At 41.9% G+C, this 25795-nt stretch overlaps 2 protein-coding genes across 12 annotated transcripts in view; both read left to right on the top strand.

Annotated features, from left to right (window-relative positions):
- rptor (regulatory associated protein of MTOR, complex 1) overlaps positions 1-5866 on the top strand; it is a 189724-nt gene extending 183858 nt beyond the window's left edge. For all 5 annotated transcript variants that reach the window (XM_030744142.1, XM_030744057.1, XM_030744264.1 and 2 more), the window contains 4 exons: positions 2874-2960; positions 3042-3158; positions 3317-3446; positions 4960-5866. In XM_030744142.1, the coding sequence (XP_030600002.1) occupies positions 2874-2960; positions 3042-3158; positions 3317-3446; positions 4960-5028 (403 nt within the window). In that variant the 3' untranslated portion in view covers positions 5029-5866. The remainder of the gene's footprint in view (positions 1-2873; positions 2961-3041; positions 3159-3316; positions 3447-4959) is intronic.
- Positions 5867-10912: 5046 nt separating this feature from the next.
- Positions 10913-25795, top strand: part of pecam1b (platelet and endothelial cell adhesion molecule 1b) — a 30399-nt gene continuing 15516 nt past the window's right edge. For 5 of the 7 annotated variants that reach the window (XR_004020854.1, XM_030745040.1, XM_030745186.1 and 2 more), the window contains exons 1-10: positions 10913-11080; positions 11185-11220; positions 17914-18210; positions 19866-20147; positions 20235-20507; positions 21011-21283; positions 22283-22561; positions 23352-23627; positions 24844-24948; positions 25062-25092. Coding sequence is in view for 6 of the 7 variants with exons in the window: in XM_030745040.1 (XP_030600900.1) it covers positions 11035-11080; positions 11185-11220; positions 17914-18210; positions 19866-20147; positions 20235-20507; positions 21011-21283; positions 22283-22561; positions 23352-23627; positions 24844-24948; positions 25062-25092 (1898 nt within the window). In the remaining variant the exon portion in view is untranslated. The remainder of the gene's footprint in view (positions 11081-11184; positions 11221-17913; positions 18211-19865; positions 20148-20234; positions 20508-21010; positions 21284-22282; positions 22562-23351; positions 23628-24843; positions 24949-25061; positions 25093-25795) is intronic. The other 2 variants (XM_030745115.1, XM_030745266.1) reach the window with 1 other exon arrangement.

Here is a 25795-nt window from a genome sequence, read left to right on the forward strand (position 1 = left end):
CCTCCCACATCATCACTTTCTCATCACATTAAATCAATTTCAGATTTATGATTTCTCAGCACAGTTTTATTTTACCGTCTCAACTTTATTTAATTTCACTCGAGAACACACATGGCAGTTTCTGTGGGCATTTAGTCCTGCAGAGTCCTGCATTATTCACTTCTCTAATCTATATTTATTATATGTAGTGTGCTGTAAATCTCCCTTTGGGGTTGCCTCCTCTTTTAATGGACCCCGGTGACACTGCATGCCTCCAACTTGGTTAAACATTATTTTAATTTCAGCCCCTAAGGGGAAAAACAAGGCAGTTAAACCATGAAGTGGCTCATAAATCTTTAAATAAAGCTAATTTAATAGCTCCCCCTCAGGCTGGGAGTTACATCTTTCAGCAACTGTTGCCTCCCCGTGTAGTTCAGTCTGGGCATGATAGGTAAGATCATGTTTGAGATGTCTTAGGAAATGGAGTTAGGATCTCATGGTGAACGTATAGAGGAGCTTCTTTTTTTCGATGCTGGGGGAAAAGTGTCCTGATAATCTGTCGTTAGGCAGCTCGGCTGCTCTTTGTACCAAATCTGGGATCTGAGTGTAGAATATTTCTTTGGTTAGAGAAATGCCGATCAGCTCCAAGAAGATGGTCTCATACATTCAGTTCAGGAAGGCCTTTTTTTTCTTTTCATCATGGTGCCATTCTGCCCCCCAGTGGTTTCTCATCCACATTACATGCAATACCACAGAGAGCATCAGTTATCTCTGTACTCTATTTCTTGGGGGGGCTGTTTCACTATACTACTCTGCCTGCGATTACATAAGAGCCTTCCATTGAATCATTACTGCGCTGATTAATGTGTTTGTGTTTGCAGCAGATTCTTTAACCCAAACTGATGCAGGGAGCAGGTTCTCATTTCTTAAACACCCAGGTAGGAGGACAGATCCTGTGGTCATGGAAAAGATATAACTGACCTGCATCGAGCAAAGAAAACAACTCAGGAAAAGCTGAAACGAAATTGGGTTCATGCACTGTTAAAACCTGGGAGGAGAGAAGTGAACCGTCATTTTCGGAAGGAAGTGTGGAGGAGGAAATGTGGTTGACTAAAAATCTCGAATGACTGGAATCAAATCAAATAGTTAAAAAAAAAAAAAAAAAAACAGCAGTTGAACTCACAGCTTTGTTTAATGGTGAAACGGGAGCATTTCCACACTCAGCTTGTAGTCTTAGCAGAGGCAGTTATCAGTGAGGCTAAAATGGGTGTCAGTTTGGTCAGGACCATAAAAATGAGACACTGGAGTAATGGAGACAGGTCATGTGGTCAGATTGGCCCTGCTCTAGAGCGGTAAGAGAAGACGCTCCCAGCAAGGTTCAGCAATGTTGTTTACCCAAAACATGAGGTCAGCTGACTGTTTTTCCATCAGCATTTTTTTTTTCTTGGCCGACGACATGGGCGTGTTCCAAGATGATTCGTGGGCTCAAACTGTGAAACAGTGGTTCAGGGACCTTAATAGGTCCCATGATAGGGTGGACCAGGGTCTCACAGCAGTTTCACCCAAAGCTCCTGGTGGTCATGACCCACACCTTTTTTCACACCTTGGCTCATGTGATGATGCACATGATCAGTATTGGTCCAAAGGGGACAACCCCCACTAGGGTTTGAATATCTTGGACTTGCCACCCTTTAGTTTTTAGAAGTGAAGAAGCCTCTTAGATAAGAGGTCTTTTTTTTATGACCTGGATGACTGAGAATCTGCACAGAAATTCAGAATGTATGAGATTTTTTTTTTCATATATGGATGTGAAGTCCAGACTTTATCCCCGTGTACTCATCAGCACAAGAAGAAATGATGCAACTCTGGACCGAAATAAATGAAATGAAATAAAATAAGCTGATCTGATGCTACGGCAAATGCATGCTGCCATCAAAGCAGCAGGCAACGAAATATTAGTGTGTGCCTTTTTTGCCTGCATTATATTTTTAATGTAGGCAAACAAGCTGGTCCTCCCATAGCAAACAAAAAATACAGCAATCCAGAAGCAGCAGGAAAACAAAACAAGCCATTTTCTCAGCATATGGCATTATTATTTATTTTCATTATATATTTCACCTTTCCCAGATTCTTGCATTTATAAGATGATTTACATCATGGTTGTCATATTGCTACTGAGTACAAGTGGTTGTGTCATTGTCACTTACACATTTTTTTTTTTAAATCAAACTAAAAACCTGAACTTTAACCCTTTGCCTCAGAACTGATTCCACATGTTTTTAACTAACTGTGGAAACAAAGTATGAGGATTCATAAACATCAGATAAAAATAATCAGGCTTAGGTCATTAGCCCCAAACGGCAAGTCAGTGAATCCACACACAGTGTGTTTATCCACACTGCACCCACGGATGGTCCTTAATTACATTACAGAAGTTGTCTGTACAGGGAGTACCCTGTCTCTCACCCTGTGACAGCTGGGACAGGCTGCAGCCCCCCCCAGGATAAACAGGATAAGTGGAAGGATGGATGAAGTTGTGGATATGAGAGGATCTTCTATTAGTGTGTTTTTTTCTTTGTACGATGGCTTATATAAATTCTAAATTTGCTCATGTGGTATTTTAGGATTGTTGTATATAAATACTTTTGTGCAATTAAACCCCTTTAAATCTGATAAAAGCCAGGATTCATGGTTAATGTCACATTAAATGCATCAAAAATATATTTTTAAACAGTTTGATTTTCATTCAGGTGGTGTTAGTGTCACTCGGTTTAACTTTCTAGTTGCAGTGTTTCTTTCTGGCTCGTGAGCAGCTCCGCTGTTATTTCACTCTCACGACATTTTAAAGTCACAGGAAAATGTTGCCTCATTTCAAATTTGTTGTGTTTCTGCAGCCGTGTGATGACCTACAGGGAGCACGGAGCCTGGGTGGTCAAAGCTCATCTACAGAAGGAGACAGACGGGCACATCATCAGTGTCAGGTATCCTTGCTCCCCTGCTAGGACTCGCAGACAGTAACTTGAATGTTTTCTTGCTTGTACTGACTCTGATTCTCCCGTCAGTGTTAACGGAGACGTGCGGTTCTTTGATCCACGGACGCCAGAGTCCATCAATGTGCTGCAGACGGTGAAAGGCTTAACGGCTTTAGACATCCACCCACAGGCCAACCTGTTCGCCTGGTGAGTTGGTTTGTGTGGGCGTCAGGTTGAACCTAAGCTAAACTCAGCGACTGTGAACTTTAGAACATTTACAAGATGTTTTTTTTCCTCGGCTGCATTACGCACCTGTGTGTTACAAGTGACTCTTCTCTTTCTGTGTTTCATTGTCGACCCTCCAGTGGATCGATGAACCAGTTCATAGCGGTCTACAACGCAAACGGGGACGTGATCAGCAACATTAAGTACTATGACGGTTTCATGGGACAAAGGATTGGCGCCATCAGCTGTTTAGCCTTCCATCCCTACTGGGTAAAACGAGAGCGATCATGCAAACCTTTCAGTGACTCAACTATGTATTCTGCGCGCTCTTTGGGCCGGTTGTTGTTTTTGAGCAGATGTGTGAAGTTATATATTGATAACTTTGTCTGAACAATTGCTCCTCACACTAACTCCTGTGGCTGTAATGCTGTGATATTTTACACTGGTCCTTACTACCGGCTTGCTGAACGTAAGGATTCCTCTCAGGTCAGGATGATGTGGTCTGAATGTTTCCGATGAGTGTGTTACGAGTTTCCTCACACTTCCACACAATAATACAAAGTATATAATAATGATGTTTGATTTATAAAATCTTTAACTTTTTAAAGAATTTAAAGACTTTGATATTTGGCCACTTATATAATTAATTTGGGATATCCAGGATAATTTGTGATGTGTTTGATTTCAGGCCACAAGGCCTGGATTTGAGAACCACTGGCCTAAATCCATACTTCTGTTCATGTTCAGTCTTTTGCAAAATATTTTTTCCGGTATCTTGGAGAACTGTGGGAGTAGAGAGATGGGCCTGTAGTTTGTGAGCAGATGTTTATCTTCAGCTTTATAATATTGGCGCAACCTTTAAAATTTTCATCTTTTCAGGGAATAAACCATTCTGTATTGGCAAATTACAAATATAGGTAAATGGTTTCACAGTACACTCAATGATTTTTTTTTTTTATCAAGTTCAAATCAATATCACACAGATTTCTTTGGTACATAGGGACAGTATTTAATCTCCAATTCAGTCTTTATTTTAAAAGCTGCTCTCATCAATTTTATATCAAGTAATTATGCAAGTAACAAAATGTGTTTTTGTCACACTGAATCCAAAGAGTTAAGATGTTAAGATGTTACTTGGATCATTTTAACATGGTGGTCTATGGGGATTCATATGCTTTTAGTGGCGGCCTCATGTGGGCACTAATGGAACTGCATGTTTGGCTTTTGGCTTAATCAGGTGGCTGATTGCTAACAGGTTTGCTAGCAGATAATTTTGTCAGTTTTTTCCACTTCCCACAAGTGGTTAAATGCGTGTCCGTCACAGACAAAAGTATATCAAAACCAACAATATAAACATCTGGCTTTTAAACAGCTGTTTACCTGTAAATATGCCATCACACTGTTGTCGTGTCATTCAGCAACTGTTAGCTGTACCGCTTCTACGTGCAACTGAGACATGATTGATTGTTTGATTTACTTTTTCCTGAACTTTTCCCTAAATGGAGAAAACCTCATTAGCTCATCTGTGCAGAAGGAAATGTTTGATTAAAGCCAACTGCATCGGAAGCTAGCATTAGCTAAATTTATATTGCTATTAGCAGGTTTTCGAGTACCCTTATTAGATTAAAGGAAAGTGCATTATAAATGAGATGCTCTCAACATGTTGTTTGCCACAGCTTAGATGTTCCTGTCTATTCTGTGTTTGTGAGTGAACACACACACACACACACATCTGTAATACTGTAAGTAACCTCCCCTGTCTCTTCTCTCCGTCTCTCCCCAGTCTCACCTGGCAGTAGGCAGCAACGACTACTACATGTCCATCTACTCAGCAGAGAAGAGGCTCAGATAACACACCAGCATCCATCACCTCTCTTCCCCATCAACACATGTGACTTGTGACCCTGAGCCTCAAGCACCGGGATGTAAATGAGTTTTTTTTTTTTTTTTGATGTACATATGCAATTACCACCCTGAATGTTCTAGTGATGGCTGCTGACGAAAACTCCTGCTACAGACGACTCTATATATATATATTATTATTATCATTGTTTATTCATATTCTTATTACAAAGCTAATGATTGTAGACTTGGCTGTGCTGAGTGTGTATATTTAATAGCATATACAGAAGAAGAGAGGTTCTATTTTAAAAAAAAGAGAAAAAGTGGTACCTGCCGGTCACCGGGGGGCCTCTGCTCGCCACACAGCGAGCATCACTACCTGAACAAACTCTGACCCAAACCAGATGTGGCGAGAGAGGGATTTGCCCAGAGGACAGCACACACACACACACACACGCTGTTAAAACACATTCACCGGGTCAGGAAACGAGGACTCGCCTCTCCGCTGGGCCCCGGTGTGCTTACACTGGCTGAGGACGCTGAGTTTTGTGACTCTGCCGCCAAGACGTTTGTAAGGACGGACGCAGAAATGTTGGACTCTGATTACTGTTCCCTGAAACGTCAAGCTGGCAGACGTGATGAGTTTGTTTTTGTGTGTGTTAGAAGGAATTAGAGCACAGATGTGCCCGGCCCACAGCGGGCTCTCATAGCCTTGGACTTGTCCAAAAAGACACCTGCTCCCATTCTGCAGTTCTCCTCCTGGCTTCCTTGATCCCAACGTGCCAAACAAAATCATAATTTCCTTGCAGTCCCTTTTGCTGTGGCTCTGAGTGGTGTGTGTGTGTGTGGGGGGGGGGGGGGGGGGGGGGGGGGTTTATTTATTTGTTTGTTTGTTTTAGCTAAACCTGCTTCGTTACTGGGATGACGCATGCCCCTGTATCTAGCACAGTGAGAGGAGAGCTAGCCAAGCACCTGGTCCTACCTGGAGACCGCAGCAGCTGCCTACCTGCCTCCGCAAAGCAATAAGACTGCTCACGATCGATCCAGCCTCAAGCTCGTCCTGTTTCCGAGCAGCGCTTCCATTTGAAGGGGATGGCAGCGTCACAGGCTGCTGTGTTGCCACAGTACAGCAATACAAATGCACCCATTTCCATTCACAGCAACGAGTTTCTTTTAGACTTCACTGTGTGGGTGTGCTGAAGCCACCTGCTGTTACAGTGACAGGAAAGATGAGTTTTATTGGTTTACCTGAAGGTTAAAACAAGCTGTCCAAAAAAAAGAAAAACTCCTTTTTTTTCTTTGTTCTTTTTCATTTTTATGGTTTCTGGAAACACAAATAGGAGTTGAGCTGCTTTCTAATTTAAGCCAATAAGGTGCAGCTTTCTTCCTCATTCAGACCACAGTTTTCGATAAACCTGCGCTGCAGGGTGTCGATTGAGTTTTTAATTTGCTTTTACTGGCAGACTTCTTTGGATTGATTAACGGAGCGAACGTGTGTTGCATGCTAAGAGAGCGCTGACCCACCTGTTGGTGCTCATTGCATCAGGTTTGAGTCAGCGCCCTAGACTTCGCTCAGGTATTTCATGAATCCCCCAGCCACCCCCCCCCCATCCCCACCCCCCCATCCCCATAGCATGATGTGCAGGTGAGGTCAGTCACAAGCAAGATATCGTGAAAACTGACATCAATGTGGTGCTCTTTTTTTTTTTTTTGGTGCATCATCACCATCACCGTGCCTCTCATCTGAGGCAGCTTTGCCTTTTTTGTAAACATTTTTCTCTTCCTTGCATTTTTTTAAGTTTTTAATTCTTCTTTGTCTTGACCTCGGGGAGGTGGGGGTGGGAGGGGGTTTACCCGGCGACCGCTCCCTCCTCTCTTTTCCTGCCGCACGTCCCGTCACACATCTGCATCAGGCCCTCCTGAGCGTTTGCCTTTCCCTCGCAGGAGGAGTGGATTTATGGACTGAAATTGAACTGGGAACACCAAACACACCCACAGCGTGCAGTCTGGACACCACATCAGTCTCCACCCTCACACGGTCACTGAGCTGCTCCACCCTGGGCTCAGACTCACATTCATCTCTGAGTATCCTGCTTTGAGTTTTGAGATTTTAGAGCTGGACAGAAAGACTTTACCGCGGTAGTCTGAAAGGAAACGTGAAACAATCGGGTTTGTGTCTGTGACTTCAGACTGCTTTGCTGACTGTGGTTTGTAAGGCAGGAGATGAAATCGTTGAAATAAACCAAATACAACACCGGTTTTTGTCTCTTCCTTCGATGTGTCTTCAGAGCAGTGCCATGATGCCCCCAGATATTATGTTTTGCTCATTTCTTTGTGAAACACGCTGCAAACAGAATCTGCTTCGATAAATGGGCTGAACTTCCTAATTATAAATAATTATTCACAAGCCTTTGTTGTCTTACTTTAATTTTTAGCTTCAAAGAAAATTTCATGGGGAAAAACATGTTTATTCTGAATTAAAATATCTGACTTAAAAGCTTGATTTCATGAGCAGTTATGACCTCACTTTATTAAAGTTATATTTTGGTTTTGGTTTGTTGGGAAATGCAGGCGCCTTCTGTAGACACCACGTAGCAGCCTGAATACATCATAGATGCATTGTCTTATATCCTGAAGCCGTATCAGAAACATGAAAGCAGTCTGTAATAGAAACATTATGCTGCACAAAGCCGGTGATTCAACCTGAAACCGGAATAAAACTGGTTTGGAGGAGAAGCTTTGAGTGGAGCTTTCAGGTCAGTTGGGGCTCATTGGGTATTAAAAGTTATCTCATTCATTTAGAAAAAAACAGCAAGTTTCTTTTTTTTTTTTCTCAAAGTTAATGAGATTTCATTAATTCAGAAAAATCTTTTTTTTTTTGTCAAGTGAACGTTTAACACCTGAGCATCCTCCGATCCTCCCCCGCTCACTCATCACATCCGGTTTTAAACACCAAGCTGGACTTTTAGTCTTCAGTGAGCTGTTGGTCGTTCCTTCCTGGTGACGGTCTTTTTTTTTTTTTTTTTTTCAAGCTTGCAAAAAGCTCCACTGGCCTTTGTGATTCCTTTAAAACCACTCGTGGATTTTTGAATTTGGGCTCTCAGTTAACCAGTTATCAGTAACATCCAGTTAGCTCTTTTTAGCAAATCACCCATTTCTGCAATAACCAGTATTTAATCTTCATGTCCTGCTTTACTAACCAGCTACAGTAGCTGTGTGTGTGTGTGTGTGTGTGTGTGTGTGTGTGTGTGTGTGTGTGTGTGTGTGTGTGTGTGTGTGTGTGTGTGTGAGAGATCTTTGGAGGACCACAAGTATAAATTTTAATAAAAACTAAGTCACTAATTCTACAATAAAAGCCATGAATTAGATGTATTCATAAATTTTAAAAATTGCCAATAATTTGATTTTACTGAGCAGCTAAAATAATTATTTTTAAAAAATTACAAATCAAATATAAATCCATGAATAAATTATTAAAACTAAAAAGGGAAGTAAAAAAAAAGTCATAAATTAAAGAATATAATTCACTAAAATGCTATTTTATTTATTTAAAAATGCAAATGAGAGAAAAATGACTGAATTTTGGCGATAAATAATTATATTAAAATTAATTTTTAATAACCTTTTGTATTCTCATTTCTGCCTTTTAACTACTTTGTAGTTTAATTCAAAGTTTAATAAATTATTTGTTGGTGGATGTAGAGTTATTAGTGCACGATTTTAATGTACAGTTGGGTATAAATCTAATAAAATGCTTCATCATAATACATTATCTGTTGATAGTAACAATTATAGCTATCATCATTAATGGAATGATGATCAATGAGAGGATCTCAGCATAAACTTAGTTATGCTGAGGTGTGCACTAGAGGGGCAACAATGAGACAACCCCCCCAAACAGGAATGGTTTACAGGACACTCACATTTTTGCCTGTCTGTTTTTCACTAGCTCTGCATTGTCTCTGATGAAACAATCAGAAACAGACTTCATGAGGGTGGCCTGAGGGCCCGACATCCGCTGTGCTCACTGGCTGGCAGCGTGGAGCCCAACTGGTATTTGTCACAGAATACCAGAACTGGCAGGTCCATCAGTGGCGCCCTGTGCTTTACACAGATGAGAGCAGGTTCACCCTGAACACATGTGACAGATGTGAAAGGGTCTGGAGAAGCCGTGGAGAACCTTATGCTGCCTGTAACATCATTCAGCATGATTGATTTGATGGTGGGTCAGTGATGGTCTGGGGAGGCATATATATGGAGGGACACGCACAGACCTGTACAGGCTAGGCAACAGTACTCTGACTGCCATCAGGTATCAGGATGAAATCCTTGGACCCGCTGTCAGACCCTACGCTGCTGCAGTGGGTCCTGGGTTCCTCCTGGGCCTGACAATGCCTGGCCTCAGTTCGTGGAGGATGAAGGAATTGATACCACTGACTGACCCCCTGAATCTGACAGAACACCTCTGAGACATTATCTTTCGGTCCATCCAACACCACCAGGCTGCACCTCAGACTGTCCAGGAGCTCAGTGATACTCTGATCCAGATCTAGGAGGAGATCCTCCAGGACACCATCCGTCGTCTCATCAGGAGCCCTGATGTTCTCAGGAATACATACAATGGGGGCCATCCAAACTACTGAGGACCATTCTGAGTTGCTCCAGTGAAAGTTCAGCAGAATGTTCCAGCCTGCTGCATCATTTTTTTCACGTTGAATTTAGCCTCTGTATGGTAAACATTTTCATTTCCATCAAGCAATGTGGTGTCCTTTCATTCCTAACACATGACCCAGTCCATATCAGTATCAGATATCAGCATGATTTTTTTTTCCATTGAAATCTGATGTGCTTTCAAAGTGTTCCTTGCAGTCTGCGTACATACGCACACACATCACAGACTAAAAGTCAGACCTGGAGCTGATTGTCCTCATTGGCTCTCCAAGGATCTGCCTTCATTCTCATGAAGGAACGTTTGTCTGCCCGTGGGAATATTTTCATGTGTCCTGTAAGAGCCGGGCTCAGATTTACTGTTTTCAGTAGCTGAGCCGAGTGTATGTATAAATCTGCCACTCTAATCTTTGAAAATGTGAGGTTCTTTTCTCTGAACATTAACGACTCCTGTGCATCACAGTTTTATTTCATTGCTACTATTATTGCATTTTATTTAGCTGTGACCCTCGTATAGCTTCATGGTTAATCTTTTATATTTTTTCCAACTTTGAGCCCGTTGCAGTTTTATGTAGTCCGAAATGAGATGCATTATGAACTAAAAGTAAACGTTGATATATTTTTAAATCTTTTAATGCATTTATCATCATTTTTCTACTATTGTCTTGTTTCTTTGGTCAGTATAAAATATCTTTGGTCTAATTTTGCTCAGAAATAATTTTATTACATCACAGACTAAACAAAGTCAGACCTGGAGCTGATTGTCCTCGTTGGCTCTCCAAGGATCCGCCTTCATTGTGATGAAGGAAAGTTTGTCCACTGGTGGGAATATTTTCACCTCCGTGTGTGAGCCGGCCTCAGATTTACTGTTTTCAGTAGCTGAGCCAAACATCTTCCCATCAGGAAACGGCTTCTCTACACAAAGAATCTTCTCCCTACCTGTGCAGCCAGGTCAGAGGTCAAAGGCCTCGCTACTGCGCTCAGTGCAATTCAGCATTATTGTGACTACTATTGCACACACACACATATACGCACGCACACACACACACAGAGGAGGCCAGAGGAGAACATTCCACAACAGCAGAGACCGGGCGGTATGAACATCCTGAGGAAACAACACTCACTTCCTGTTAAATTAAGCCAAGCCGATGGCTGCTTGGTGTGATAACTGCCGTCACTGCCTTACCCCTGAGTGGCTGAGGTAAAGCACCACCTTAGTGTCCGCTCCCGCCTCCCAGATCCAGATCAGTCCCACGACCACGCACTGCCCAGCAGCCAGCTTTGTCACAAGCTTGTTAACCTCCAGGACAGCCAGCAGCGTGTGGCGCCTCTGTGTTCCTCAGACAGCATGGGCCGCCTCCTCCTACTGCTCACCTTCACCGTCCTGTCCAGCTGTGAGAATACTCACCTTTTATCTTGCCTACGAACTCTTTCTTTTTGAGGATATGGTTGTTGGTTGTCTCTAACTTTGTGGTTTACGTTCTTTTCTTCTTCCAAGACTTCTGCTCAGCGAGTGTGGTGAATGCACAGCACGGTGAGTGTCATCTAAGATAAGTTAGAGATGTAAATCCAGGATTAGATTTGATCTGCAGGGAAACCAGAGAGGTGAATTAGCTCAGTTTGTTTTCATTGAGCTTCATATTGACTTTTACTGGGTTGGTCTCAATCATGTATCTTCCACTGAAACACGGTGGAAACACTCTCGGCTGTTATCAGAGATTTCTGGTCTCTGCCGTGGTGGAAAAGTTGTAACAAAGCGTTGGGAACATGTTGGCGGGCGGTGTCACACACCTCCCTGTCCTCTGAAGTCAGTTTGTGATGGAAGGCATGAGTCACTTTGGATCAGCTGTAGTACAGAGGCATGTCTGATGCAAGGCGGGTATCATCAGCAGATCCAAACTTGAAGTAATGCCCATGTTTTAAGTGGCTCTGTGGATGCGTTTGATGTATTTTTTCTGAATTGGGTTTAATTTTTGTAGCTGTGGGTCTGCATGTCAGAGTGATCTGGGCAAAAGAAAAAAAAATGGATCCTCACATTGCTTCTGATGAATCCACTGGTGTGTGAGTGATGGATAATGAAGCTCCTACAGTGTATAGAAATAAACAATCTTTGTGGGTTTTAGTGTTAAAGTGCTTAACTAGAGTTGAAAGATGCTATAGAAGGTTCGGTTATATTAGCGGCCTCTCGGGTGACTGACTTTTCAGATTGTTTCTGTTGAAAGTGTTTTAGAGGTCAGGATTAATAATCAGTTTAATATTTAACAAAGACAATAGTCCCGATAGACCAAACTCTAAAACGAAAGAGAAATAAAACCTTTCTAGCCATGTTAAAATACTGAGATAAAGAGGTGAAACTTTTAAAAGCACATTTGTAGGCAGGTTTCACAAAGTGTTAGTTGTAAACAGGCGGAGCTAAGAAATCAAATGCTGGAAGATGGAGGAAAAGTCTGATAAATATGTCTAATAATGTGTAGCTACTGTAAATGTATCGCAGTCTTTCATCCCCAGAGTTACGTATACATCCACCTCCAGTGAAAAAGCCTGGTTGGAGCTGCTGGTTGTAAAAACAAAAAAATAATTTTTTTTTACAACCAGCAGCTCACTGGGTGGTGTTTTAATTTTTGCAAATTAAAACACCACCCAGTGTGAGGTTTATACTCCAGCTGACCTAAACTAACAGTACTTGTATTTCTGTGCGCACACGCCCTTTAATCAAAATATTTTTAATTTTCAAATTTACTTTTAGTAAAGTAATAATAAAGCACATTATTATTTTTTATTAAGAGGCCAAAATTGCATTTATTTACTCGCATTCCTGAACAGAAAACTCATTCCTGTTTGCCGGCTTAAATATGGGTATAAAAATGTGAATTCAGTGTATTTGACTAATAAATAATTTAATTTTTAGGTAAATTAAATTATGAATTTGTGTTTTCATGTTTTTATGACAGGTGGTAAAATTTGTCATATATGGATTTCCTGAACACATGATAAATGTGCTTTATAAATAAAGTGGTATGATATGATAAATGCATTGATACAATGATGCATGATAGTAATAATAAAAAATCAAAGGGGTCAAATTTTTTGCCTTGAATACAGTTGTATTTTTTGCACACTTTGATTATTTAATTATTCTTTTATATATTTGCTACATATTTTCAATGTAGCCCTTTAATTAATTTGGAGCATTTCTCCTCCACTCTGCTCTTGTCATAAGTTGTGTGTGTGCTCCCTGCTCTGGTTTGTGTTTCCTGCTTTGTTGTTCAGGTTCTCTCTTTGTTTCCCCTCCTTTCCTTTCACCCCTGAGCAGCTGCAGGTGGCTGTCTGAACCTGTTAAAAGGGAGTTCTTCCTCCCCACTGTTCCCACACACTCCTCAAAGGGGAGCACTGATGCTTTATAAATAAAACTGAATTGCAAACTTGAAATATGTTGGGAGTAAATCATACAGTATTTCCCTCTGACATGTAGTAAAATAGAAGTTAAATAGTACTATAGGATATCACTCTGTACAATTGGGCATGTAGGCAGTATGACTCACAATTTGTAGCACATCTCTGCCCAGCACGCATGATTTTTTTCTCATCACCAGCTCTGCCAGTGCTGTTGAATGATGCTGGGCATGCTCCAGATTCATCACACTCTGAAACGGTGAAAGGTCCCCCGAGTAGCCATTTGTTTAACAAAGTGCTTTTCCTGTTTTCTCAGAGTTTGTTTACTTCCCTCTAAACAGCACACTCTGAGTCACAGCAGCAGCCTGTTGTCTCTGATACTTGACCATATGGGTGATCTAGTGGGGAAGCTTCATCATACCTGTGCAGATGCTTTCTGTCTCTTGTTACACTGCAGGAAAAAAACTCCACAGTTGTCACTTTCTCTCTGGTTACAGATGAGACTCAGATGCAAAGTGTTGTCCCAAAAGATTTGTGAACATGAACACCTGCGTCCTGAGAATGACTCATTCGTTTTTACCTGTGAAACATGACTGAGTCCTGGCTTTGGGACTGACTCCTGTGATTATCAATGCATCCCCATGCTGCCATGTAAATGATGGCAGCTGTAATAAAAATGAGGCTGAGAGTTAAAAAGCATCACTGAAAGAAAACTATGATTAATTCATGCAAATGAAAAACAAAACAAAGAAAATGAGGGTTTCATGGGGAGATTATATATATATATATATATATATATATATATATATATATATATATATATATAGACACACACACACACACACACACACACACAACATGGATACGACCTGTATCTGATATTTTCATGACAGTCTGAACAACACAGATCTGATTTTTACAAATGTGACCCAGGCCACTTGGATATGTGGTCCTAAATCCGATACACATCTGATCCTTTCAAATGTCTGTACGGCCAGGTCCCATTCATCTGACATGAAGTGGAGACTGACACCAGAGTTTTACGAACAAATGGGATGACCTCATACCTGCCTTTAGCCACACCTCATCAGGTGCAGATAATCAGCAATTAGCAGATGCAGCACATGACACTCTCTCACTGCCACTACAGAGAGTAGGGATTGCAGATGGGCGTAACAAGCTTGTTTGCAGATCACATATAAGTCGCATATATTTGGAAATGTGAATGACCACGCAGAAAAAAAATCAAAATTGAGCATGAAGGCCTGCAGTGAGAACATAGCCTTTGACTTGTCTGTATTTCACTTTGTCTCTTGTCTCTTATATTTAGCCAGGATTTAGTTACCAGTATGATGGCGTTCCAGAGAAACACATCAGCTTCCTGAGTCCAAACTCAATTCTATGGAAGCTGTTAAAGATGTTTTTCTGATAGTTGTTTAAAACATGTCACCAAAATGACCTCTGGGGGGTGATAATTTAAATGGGAAGTGATTAAACTGTGACTCAGAACCTGGACAAAGAGGTTTGAAGGAAGGGAGTGAAGCCTGCTCTGTCATTCTTATTTATCTTGTTTATAAACCGAGCAAAGCCCACAGATGAGTTTTATTGACACAGTGATGAACGATGAACTTTATTGCATTTAGTCTCATCCTTTTTCTTCACCAGACCAAATACACCAAATGTTCTGATTCCCTCAGCCAAGCATTACCCTGGTGCTTTCAGGGACACCAAAGAGCAGAGTTATTAGGCACATACCTCCACACACCAGTACATTAGTTAAACCTGGTGAAGATCACAAGCTGAAATAAATGTACTCTAAATGTTTCTTGAACTTCAACCCCCCCCCCCCCCCCCCCCCCCCCCCCCCCATGTGAATTATTCTGTTAAATTTGAACCCAGTGGCTGCAACAAATCAAGCAGTTAGTGTACAGATGACCTGGATTTTTACATAGAAGCTACAAACAACTCTTTTTTTTCATCATTAGTCAGTTGTATTCGTTTAAAAGGTAAAAACTGTCACTGACATTAAAAATGTCTTTTTAAACAGAAATCTGGCTCAGAAGGCTGCAGAAATCACAACTAATATAACGTCACAGTTTTATAAAGATATTTGAAGTGGACAAAAAGCACAGGATTGATTATAATGTAGGTACAATAACACAGACTCCTAAAAAGTCTTGAAAAATAAGTTATTTCTTCATTTTATATATAAGCCCTTCATAAATCATGTTGACTGCACTCTATTTACCAATATAAGCAAAGACATTACACAGAAAAGCACACAGAAACATCAGGATCACTTTATGGCAGACGATCACTTCTTGGCACAACACCGGCTGCTGTTGAAAGTAACTAATAAAGTAACTTAGTTACTTCTAAAATTAAGTAATCAGTAAAGTAACTAAGTTACTTTTTAAAGGCGTAATCGGTAATTGGACTACTTTTTCAAGGTAACTATACCATCACTGATAAACACAAACTCATCATCAGTGTTTAAGTTATTATCACAGAAAACTAACAAATATTCACACTTCAGAAGCTTCTGTGTTTTTTTCAGCTAAAATTCATGTGCAGATGTTAAATGCAGAAGAATGTATGATTTATGTAAGTCTCAATCCTGAGTTAATATTGTCAATATATCCATTTTCAAAATATTTTCAAAGAAAGATCAATTAAGATAAGATAGATAAGATAGTGTTTATTTGTCACATGCACAGTTATACACAGTACAATGCACAGTGAAATGTATTTTGTACCTGCAACCATATATACACACACATATAAATAAGAAGAATAAAAATAAAAAAAAGTAATTCACACTATACACTATACTCTATATACTATACACTATACACACTTTTTAAATTATGATATTTACACTGTGCAATAATGGTCCAGTTAGGGCTCAGAGTTGAGCAGACGGATGGCTTGTGGGTAAAAACTCTTCTTCAACCTTTCAGTCTTAATCCTCAGGCAGCGGTAACGCCGGCCTGATGGGAGCAGGGAGAAGAGAGAGTGTCCGGGGTGGCTGGGCTGTTTTAGGATCTTCATGGCCCTCAGCCTGCACTGCTTGGTGTAAATGTCCTGCAGGTTGGGGAGGGTGGTTCTGATGGTCCGTTCAGCTGAACGAACCACCCTTTTTAGGGCCATGAAGTCCTGCTTGGTGCAGTTTCCCATCCAGGTGGTGATGCTCCCACGCATGATGCTCTCGATGGTGCAGGTGTAAAAGTTCCTGAGCACCTTGAGTGGGAGCTTGAAGTCTCTCAGCCGCCTGAGGAGGTAGAGACGCTGTCTGGCCTTCTTCACAGTGATGTTTATGTGATGAGTCCAGGACAGGTCCTGTGAGATGGTCACTCCCAGGTATTTGAAGGTGTCCACTCTTTCCACCTCAGCACCGCTGATGACAAGTGGATGGTAGTCCCTCTGCTGCTTCCTGCTGAAGTCCACGATCAGTTCCTTTGTTTTGCTGACGTTGAGCAGGAGGTGGTTCTCCTGGCACCAGTTCTCCAGGCGGGAGACCTCTCTCCTGTAGGCTGTCTCCTCATTGTGAGAGATTAGTCCCACAACAGCAGTGTCGTCAGCAAACTTGATGATGACGTTGGACTCTGACGTGGCCTCGCAGTCATGGGTGTACAGTGAGTACAGCAGAGGGCTGAGCACACAGCCTTGGGGGGATCCAGTGTTGAGGGTGAGGGAGGATGAGGTGAGGTGACCCACTCGTACCACCTGTGGTCTGCTGGTCAGGAAGCTGTGAACCCACCTGCACAGGGATGGGCCCAGGCCCAGGTCCAGCAGCTTAGAGACCAGCCTGGAGGGAACTATGGTGTTGAATGCTGAGCTGTAATCTACAAACAGCACTCTCACATAGTTCCCCTTACCAGTGTCTATGTGTGAAAGGGTCTTGTGGAGGAGGAAGGATATGGCGTCATCTGTGGATCTGTCTGGCCGGTATGCAAACTGTAGTGGGTCGAGGGTGGTGGGCAGTGAGGAGGTGATGAATGTCTTGATGAGTCTCTCAAAACACTTCATCACCACAGAGGTGAGCGCTATGGGCCTGAAGTCATTGGGGCTGCTGGGGTGTGGTTTCTTTGGGACAGGGACTATGATGGACTTTTTAAAGCAGGTGGGAATCACACACAGTTTCAGTGAGAGGTTGAATATCACTGTAAACACAGGTGCCAGCTGGTCAGCGCAGGTCTTAAGGACACGTCCACTAATACCGTCTGGTCCAGCCGCTTTCCTGGTGTTTACACGTCTAAACGCCCTCCTCACGTCGCGCTCCGTCACAGTGAGTGTCTCCGCCCCTCCGGCCGGGAGCGCAGCGGGCTGTCGGCTTCCCGACTCAAAGCGCGCAAAGAAGATGTTGAGTTCATCAGCCAGAGAAGCGTCGGCACTCACCGGGTGTGTGTGTGGTGCTTTGTAGTCCGTGATGGTGCGTAGTCCCTGCCACAGTCCCCTGGGGTCAGACTGTTGTAGTTGCTGTTCCAGTCTGCGGCCGTAGCGATGTTTTGCCTCTTTCACCGCTCTGCGGACGTTGTATGATGCAACCTTGTAGTCCTCCATGTTCCCAGAGGCGAGGCCGGAGTTGTAGGCAACGGTGTGGGACCTCAGGGCGTCGCGGACAGATTTATCCACCCACGGCTTCTGGTTGGGAAAAGTCCTGATGGACCTTTTACTGTTCATTGTATCTGATCAATATTACTGTTTATTAACTGCACTCGTGTCATTTGGCTGAACTCTCAAAGAAATAAAAATGATTTGAAATTAAATATTTTAAGCTGAAGATGGTTGGATAAATGAGCTCCGACTGATTTTGTTAAATCTCGTTCCCCAGACTTCAAAATCCAAAGCATCGTCCTGACCATTGAGCCCAGGAATCCTGTTGGTTCGGGGACCAATGTGACGCTGAGATGCTCGGCCAAAGTGAGCACACGTTCTGGGCAGGTGCTGACTGCTAAGTACAAGATACTCAAGGACGACAACATAGTGTACACCAAGACTGCCAGACCCTCTGAGGATGTTCTGTACGAACTGCACAACGCCAGAGTCTTCAACAGTGCCATGTATCAGTGCCAGATAAACATCCACGGCGACCAGAAGATGAGCGAACCGCAAACACTCAAAGTAAAAGGTGGGTTTGTTTTCATGTGAAGTTAATAATGTATAAAACAGTAATGGACTTTGTTGGTAAAGTGGCTGAAATCTCAGAGAGTTTAGTTTTTACACAATTTGCATTTCTTTACAGTGATTATGAAAACTAGTGCAGTGCCTGCTAGCAAGGGCATCCATTAATGTTATTCACTAATTATAAAGTAACCAAAGGTGGAGTTCTGGCATCACTGTAACATATTCAAAGGTGATGTTTTTATACTCCTCTTAGTTTGCTACCTTGGATTTTATCATAGTTCTTGTCATGTTTCTTCTCATTTTCCTCAATTTCCTCATTAATCTGTGATGGGCTGGTGATGGGGTCGTTTTGACTGTTGGGTTTTCTCTGTATTACCAACAACACAAAGGGCCTTGAGGCGACTGTTTGTTGTGATTTGGTGCTATATAAATAAAACTGAATTGAATTGACCTGTCCAGGGTGTACCCCACCTCCCACACTATGATAAAACAGGATAGGCTCCAAGATTTAATATAAAATGCACCTTATATCCTTTAGTTTTTCTTGCGAGGAAACTGATTTTGGCCATAAAATACTTGATTGGCATCAGTTTCTGAGGAACTACATATTAGAAGCACAGTTAAACGTCCGTGTGTGTAGAAGATGCAGCTGATTGTGGTGGTTGAAGTTGCCATCAGCTGCTACAAATTCTCTTCTACTGCATGTTTTATGCATGAAATCAAAATGGCATATAGTTTGAAGAGCCTCATGGTGCTGTGATGTCTGTCATCCATCCATCTATCCTTTCATTCATTCTTTCATTCATTCATTCATTCTCTGCTGCTTATCTGGGTTCGAGATGTGGGTCAGCAGTCTAAGTGGAGACACCTAGACCTCCCTCTCCCTCGCCAACTCCTGTTCGGGGGTGGGATGGGGGTGTTGTCCAGGGTTTTCCCTGGGATCTGTTTCTGGTGCCTAACTAGGAGGAATCCTAGTTAGATTCCCAAACCTCCTCAGCTGACTCCCGTTGCTGTGGAGGAGCAGTGGTTATATTCTGAGTCCCTCTTGATTGACCAAGCTCCTGACCCTGTCTCTAAGGGAAAACCCTGACACCACGCAAATGCTATCGACCCATTTCCACTTTACCGTGCCTATCCAAAGTCCTGGAGAGGCTGGTTTATAAACACCTAAGCCATTTCCTTGTTTCAAATAATATGGAGTCCCCCCAGACAGGTCAGTGTCTGGGGGGACTCCCTCCAAAAAGAGACCAAGCTCAAATTTGGCACTGGAGAGGTTACCCAGCCGTATGCCCACCAAGGTAAAGACCTCACAATACAAAGAGAAAATCACAAAAATCTGTTGATTTCCTTTGAGCAGCACTTGGCAACAGTGGGGTGGAAGAACTCTCTTAACAGGAAGAGATCTCCAACAGAATCACCTTCAGGGACGGGCAGCCATCTGCCATGACCAGCAGGAGAGGAGAAGAAAGGAGAGAGACAAGGACAAAACAGGACTGTGATCAAGAATCATTTGAAACTTTCCATGACAGTGAGGATGTGTTTGGGTGCAGCAGCAACTATGAGATGATGTCTGACACCAGCAGAAGACGTCACTGTTTCAGTTCTGTCTGCTTGTTTGGATGAAATCTTCAACACTGTTCTTAAATGTTGTGTCTCCAGGACTCTCAGAACCAGTTCTCCATCTCAGCATGACTACCATTAATGAAGGGGAGGAGTTAGCAGCCCACTGTACAGCTCGGGGTGAGGCGGGTTCCTTTACCTTCTTCTTCTTCCAAAACAACAAACAGGTCGGCAGGGTGACGGCGAGCTCCAACACAGCAACGGCCAACATCAGCCTCAAAGGCACTGGCAACCATAAACTTCACTGTTCCTACAAAGTCCGCACAGCAGATGAGTTTGTCTCCTCTGAGAACAGCTCCATCATCACTGTTTCAGTCAAAGGCAAGTAGCATTTTGAAATTTCACAATTTCACTGTTTCAGAGTTCTGGTCCCACCTCAGTGCTTCAGTTATTTTTTTTTCTCCACAGAGCTTTCCATTACACCAGCACTGAAGATTTTCCCTGAGTCTGGAATCTATGAAGGAGACCGCCTCAACATCTCATGTAGTGCTTTGTTTCAGTCCAGCTCTCAAAGTTACAGGCTCTCCCTGAGCCAGGGCACCAAGCTGCACGGCACTGGAAACTCTACAATAAACCACAACTTGGCTGTGGTAGCAGACGACCCTGAAGGGCTTACATTTGACTGCAGGGTGGAAGTGAAAAATGTGGAGAAATACATCAACAAGACGATTTCAGTGTCTGGTGAGTGGACACAGAGAAGACGACCTCTGTATGCAGAAATCTGTTTTCTGTAAAATATTCGTTGGATGATGGTTTGTTAACTCCACGTTTTGAATCCTCAACATTTGTGTTTTGGTTGCCACAATGTTACTTTTCTGGAGCCAGAAGTTACTGTATTTGGATTAAAAAGGGAGAAGTCCTGAGTTATTAACAATTGCCAGAAAGCTTGATTACACAGCTGCATCCAGAGACTGTATGGGTGTAACACACAGGCACAGAGCTATGCAATTGATAAACACTGGGGGTTCCTCTGTACCTCATCCCGTAGTGCCCCATGCCAGACCTGCTCCTGGACAGAGATGTTCCTATTTCTTTATGAACAGTGAGTTTAAAAAAAAGCTCACTGTGCAGTTCTTACGAAGAATCTCAACAATCCAATCAAGCCTGTAGATGAAAACGAGCTTCATACTGTTCATTTTAACTCTACCATTTTAACACTTGGTGTTATGTAATCCTATCCACAGAGCTCTTCTCAGCACCTACTCTCACCATGTCTCCCACTGAAGTCTTTCAAGGTGATCCTATGACGCTAACCTGCAGAAGTGAGCGTTTTGCCCGTCAAAGAATCAACAGGGAGGATTTGATTTACTCTCTTTATCCATCTGAAATCCCACCAAGCTCTAGTCAGCCTGGAGTATTTCGTGTGACAGCCCTAAAAAATGATTTCAACTACACCTGTTCAGCTGAAGCCAAAGGCATCAAGAAACATAGCAAAACTCTGTCAATTCGCCCTAAAGGTAAGCTTTCTCTATGCCACTTTGCAGGCAGGTTTACCGTATACAGTGATGAACTTTAGCCCTTTACAACAAGCACCTCATTGCATAAATATGCCAATAAATCGCTTCATGTCTGAACGCACCCAATGGTCTAAGTGGCTCAGGAAGTTTAGAAGGTTGTCCACTAATCAGTAGTTTCATCCCCATCTTCAAGTGTCCTTGCATGGAGTGTGCATGTAGTAGTAATAAGACTTGTATGAATGTGTGTGTGAATTAGTAAATGTGGTCTGAGTGATCCATCAGACTAGAAAACTGCTATATAAATATGTCATGATAGCATTCTTTTAAGTTTGACCCTAGCCCAGCTATTAGCCTCTCTTGTATTACAGTTACAGAGCTATGCAGATGCTTTTCAGAAATATAATTCTGAAGGTATTTCCAACACACTCAAAAACTCTACTAATCATCAAGCAAACCCATCTCATGAAAAGTTGTTATGTGTATACTTAAATCAGTGGTGGCGCCACAAAAACTCAAGATCAAGATTCTTTATTTATCTCTCTTAGGAGAAATTTGGCTCAGTTTAAAGAGAAAAAGGTACCACTGCACAGTAAAACAGAGCAACACCACAATTAAGGTCCAATAAATACAGTAAGACAACACAATAAAATTTACATGGACAATAAAACCATAAATATAATAAAAACAGCACAAAGATGTACACCCCCCCCCCCCCCAACAGTAATATCCATTCATTTTATTGCTTAAAATAGAAATGTAATTTCAGTTATTGCATTAATGTTGTTAAATTTACGTTCACATTAAAAATCACCAAATAACCTAACATGCATGCCTTTGGACTGTGGGAGGATTCAGACACGGTGAAAACATGCAAACTCCACGAAGGACGACCTCTGCCGGCTGGATAATTAACATATTTTCACTAAATTTTGCTTTTCAGTTCACAGAATTTGTCCACTCTCAGTCAGTGACTTTTGTCTTTCTGTTTCTCCTCTTCAGTTCTCGTCTCAACTCCAAAGATTTCAGTTGAGGACAACGTGATCCTGAATAGATCCTTCCGTATCTTCTGTCAGTCAGACGGCAGCCTGCCCATAAATTACACCCTGTTCAAAAATAACTCCACGCTGGACACAAAAATCATCAAGGAGCCAAATCATCAAGCCATCTTTAGGGATACCATCAATGAGCCTAAAATAAATGAGTACCGGTGTGAGGCGAAGAATAGTCGCCATTCCGACAAAACCTCGCACAGTCAAAACCTCAGGGTGAATGTCATAGGTAAATATTTAAACTAACTCAGATTAATCAATTTCTGTTTCTATTGTTTATTTTTTATAAGAATGAGCTGAAAAGATACATAAAGGTTAGCTAGCTAACCTGGCTCTGATCAGTTGCAGTATGCTAGCATATTTAAAGGGACTTTTCTGTAATTGCCCTTTGCAAAAAGTGGTTGCATTGGGATGTTTTGGGGCTGATTTTGATTTTTGACTTGACATTGATTTTTAGCCCCACCTCTATTTCCTCAAGAACTTTACATTTGCCAGGCTGTCTGGTTGGTTAAATGAAGCTCACATTTACTCTCTGCACCACCTTTTGGCATTAAGCGGTATAACACGAAAGTACAGCCTAACCCTAATTCAGCTTCAGTGGATAGCGTTTCAATACAGTACACAGTTTGGACATAACGTCATAGCGGTCGTTTGTCTACATTCTCTTCATACTTTTAATTACATTTGAATGATTTTTAAACACATGAATTTACCACAAGAAACTATGTATTTCCTGTTTAATCTGTACAAAAACTACCCTAAACATAACCACCTATAATACTTTATTTTTATTTGTAAGTTTAGAAGTACTGGTTGGACCAATGTGCTAGCCAAGCAAGCCCTTTCATTAAGTTAAGCTAAGCTATAGATTTGCGTTTTCATCATCTCATTTCAAGTGCTGCTCAAGAGAACGTCAGAGTCTCCATTTACAGGAATGTAATCAGGGAGTTTGGTTAAGTTCTTGTTTTAAAGCCAAAGTAATGTTGGCTAATCTTGCCTTCCATGTTTTCCTCTCCCAGTGCCTCTGAGCCAGATGACACTGACTGTCATCCCCAGCCCGCCAATAATCTCTGAGGGAGAAGATGTCACAATCATATGTAGAGTTAAAGGGACAGGACCAGTCACCTTTAAGTGGTACCGTGCTGGCAGCAGAGTGCCTCTGAATACCAACACAACCAAAGAGCCCTACGCAAGCTATTACATCTCAGCGCTGTACAAAAACGACAGCGACAGGTACCACTGCGAGGCTTCCAACAGCGCCAGCAATATCGTAAGTGAGGAAATCGACGTACAAGGTGAGACTGAGCTCAGGAGGGCCTCACCCTACTGTTATGGCCTGTATGGTAGATTATCTCAGTTTCATTATTTGGACCAACAAAGCATTTATTTTGATGTCATAGATTTGCAGCTTGAGGAAAAAAAAAAAAAACCTCCACCTTTGCTTCAGTCAACCAAGTTGTAAGTCCAGCAGGAAATTTTTCACATTGCAGTACCAGAAGTGGCCAGTAGGACAAAAAGGCAGCAAAGGTGGATGGAGCCTCTAGCTTGGCACATATACTGATATTAAATCAGATTTAGTATGTTAGCATCCTTCCACATTAGCACTAAGAATAAAATAGAGCTGAAGGGAATCGGTATATCTGTAATTCTGTTGAATTTTTATCTATGGCAACTTGTTTCCGCCACTAAAAAATAAATAATTCATAACTCCATTCATAACTCAAAATTTCAGGAAAACAAGTCAAAATTTCAAGTTACGCATCTTAAAATTTTACGTTAATAATTAGAAATTTCAACTTAGCGCTGCCAATCAGTTAGCTCTGTGACAGTACGTCATTTCTTTGCTAACTGGATGCAGGAGACTGAAGGCATCAGCTGTCCAACAGATCGACATGAAAACAGTGATCTCTTACTTTTTATGCAGCTGTTTTTCACTAGAAGGCCAGGTAACAAGGAAATGAGGAAATGACCTCTTTCACGAAGCTTCCTGATTGGCAGTAATAACTGGAAATTTTGTGGTATTACCGGTAAAATTTAAGATACATAGGTCAAAATTTTGAGTTATTAACATGAAATTTCTAGTTATTGGCAATGGATGGCATTTGTGTGTGTGTGTGTGTGTGTGTGTGTGTGTGTGTGTGGTGTGTGTGTGTGTGTGTGTGTGTGTGTGTGTGTGTGTGTGTGGTGTGTGTGTGTGTGTGTGTGTGTGTGTGGTAGGAACAAGCTTCCATATTGACCCAATGATTGTAGAAGCTAAAGATGTATCCAGATCTCCAGTTGTGCAGATATTCACTCTGCACACACCGACTATCCTGCAGACTCACATTTCCACCTGCAGAACTTGCCTCCAGTACGGCTTAGAACTGAAAGGCGAAGGTGTTTAAATGTGGAAGGTTTCCCCAAAAAAAGCAGTTTTATTTGCACATCTTTTCTTTGTTTTAGTCTACTGCTTTCTATTTTCCCTTTGTGTTCTTGTTTGTCACTGACCTTTCCTCCCATCTGTGTCTACAGTACTCATGGCGCTGTGGAAGAAAGCGTTGATTTGGGGGGTCGTTCTGCTGCTGGCGACAGTGCTGGTCTTGGTGGCGATTGTGCTGTATGTCAAATCTAAGCGAGGTAGAGAGACTTACAGTCCTCCAGCAACTCAGGCCTCTGTTGTCTATGATTGACAGCCAACCTTCCTCCGCCTTTCTCCCTCTGCTCCTCTCACTTGTCCTCTCTTATTGTAGATAAAAGAGAAGCAGCTGCTGAACTGTCGGTGTGAGTTGACATGAATACTTGCTTCCTCTGAGTGTGACAGATATGTAGATGTTAGTGACAGCAAATCCAGTTCTATTAGCTCATGGCTCAGGTCCTGTGTTAGTGTTTGGTGTCTCCAAAGAACTATACTGGTTGTTTTGCATGTTAGTCAAATAATTATAATGTCTCACCATACGTAAAGTTTCATTTCTCATAAAGTTTCAAGGGACTCTTTCATGCTAAGTTCCAGATTTTTATTTTGAATATCGGACGCTATAGAGCATTTTTGCATGATTCATACTAGGAAATCTTTAAAAAATTATAATAATTATAATAGTAATAATAATAGTCTCATATTGGGCTTTAGTGAAGCCTCTCAGTTCATCCTGTGTCTGAAACAAGCTTCTTCAGTTTCTCCTCCTTCAAGCCAACTTTCCTCTGATTGGCTGCTCCTTGAAAACAGAAGATTTAAACAGCAAGTGGGTGTGGCTTCTGTGCCACAGCAGTGTACCTAAAATGGCCACATGAGGGATATTGTTTCTCTATGGCAATGATAGTAAAGAGGATTGTTTAGCGCAGTCTGAAGCCTGAATGTTTGGCTCTGTGATTACCTGCACTTACACTGACCTCATTATTTGGAACTCTGCCACGTTTTATATGAGCATCAACCTTTATAATCATATATATATATATATATATATATATATATATATATATATATATA

This window comes from Archocentrus centrarchus, chromosome 1, assembly GCF_007364275.1.
Source record: "Archocentrus centrarchus isolate MPI-CPG fArcCen1 chromosome 1, fArcCen1, whole genome shotgun sequence".
NCBI lineage: Eukaryota > Metazoa > Chordata > Actinopteri > Cichliformes > Cichlidae > Archocentrus > Archocentrus centrarchus.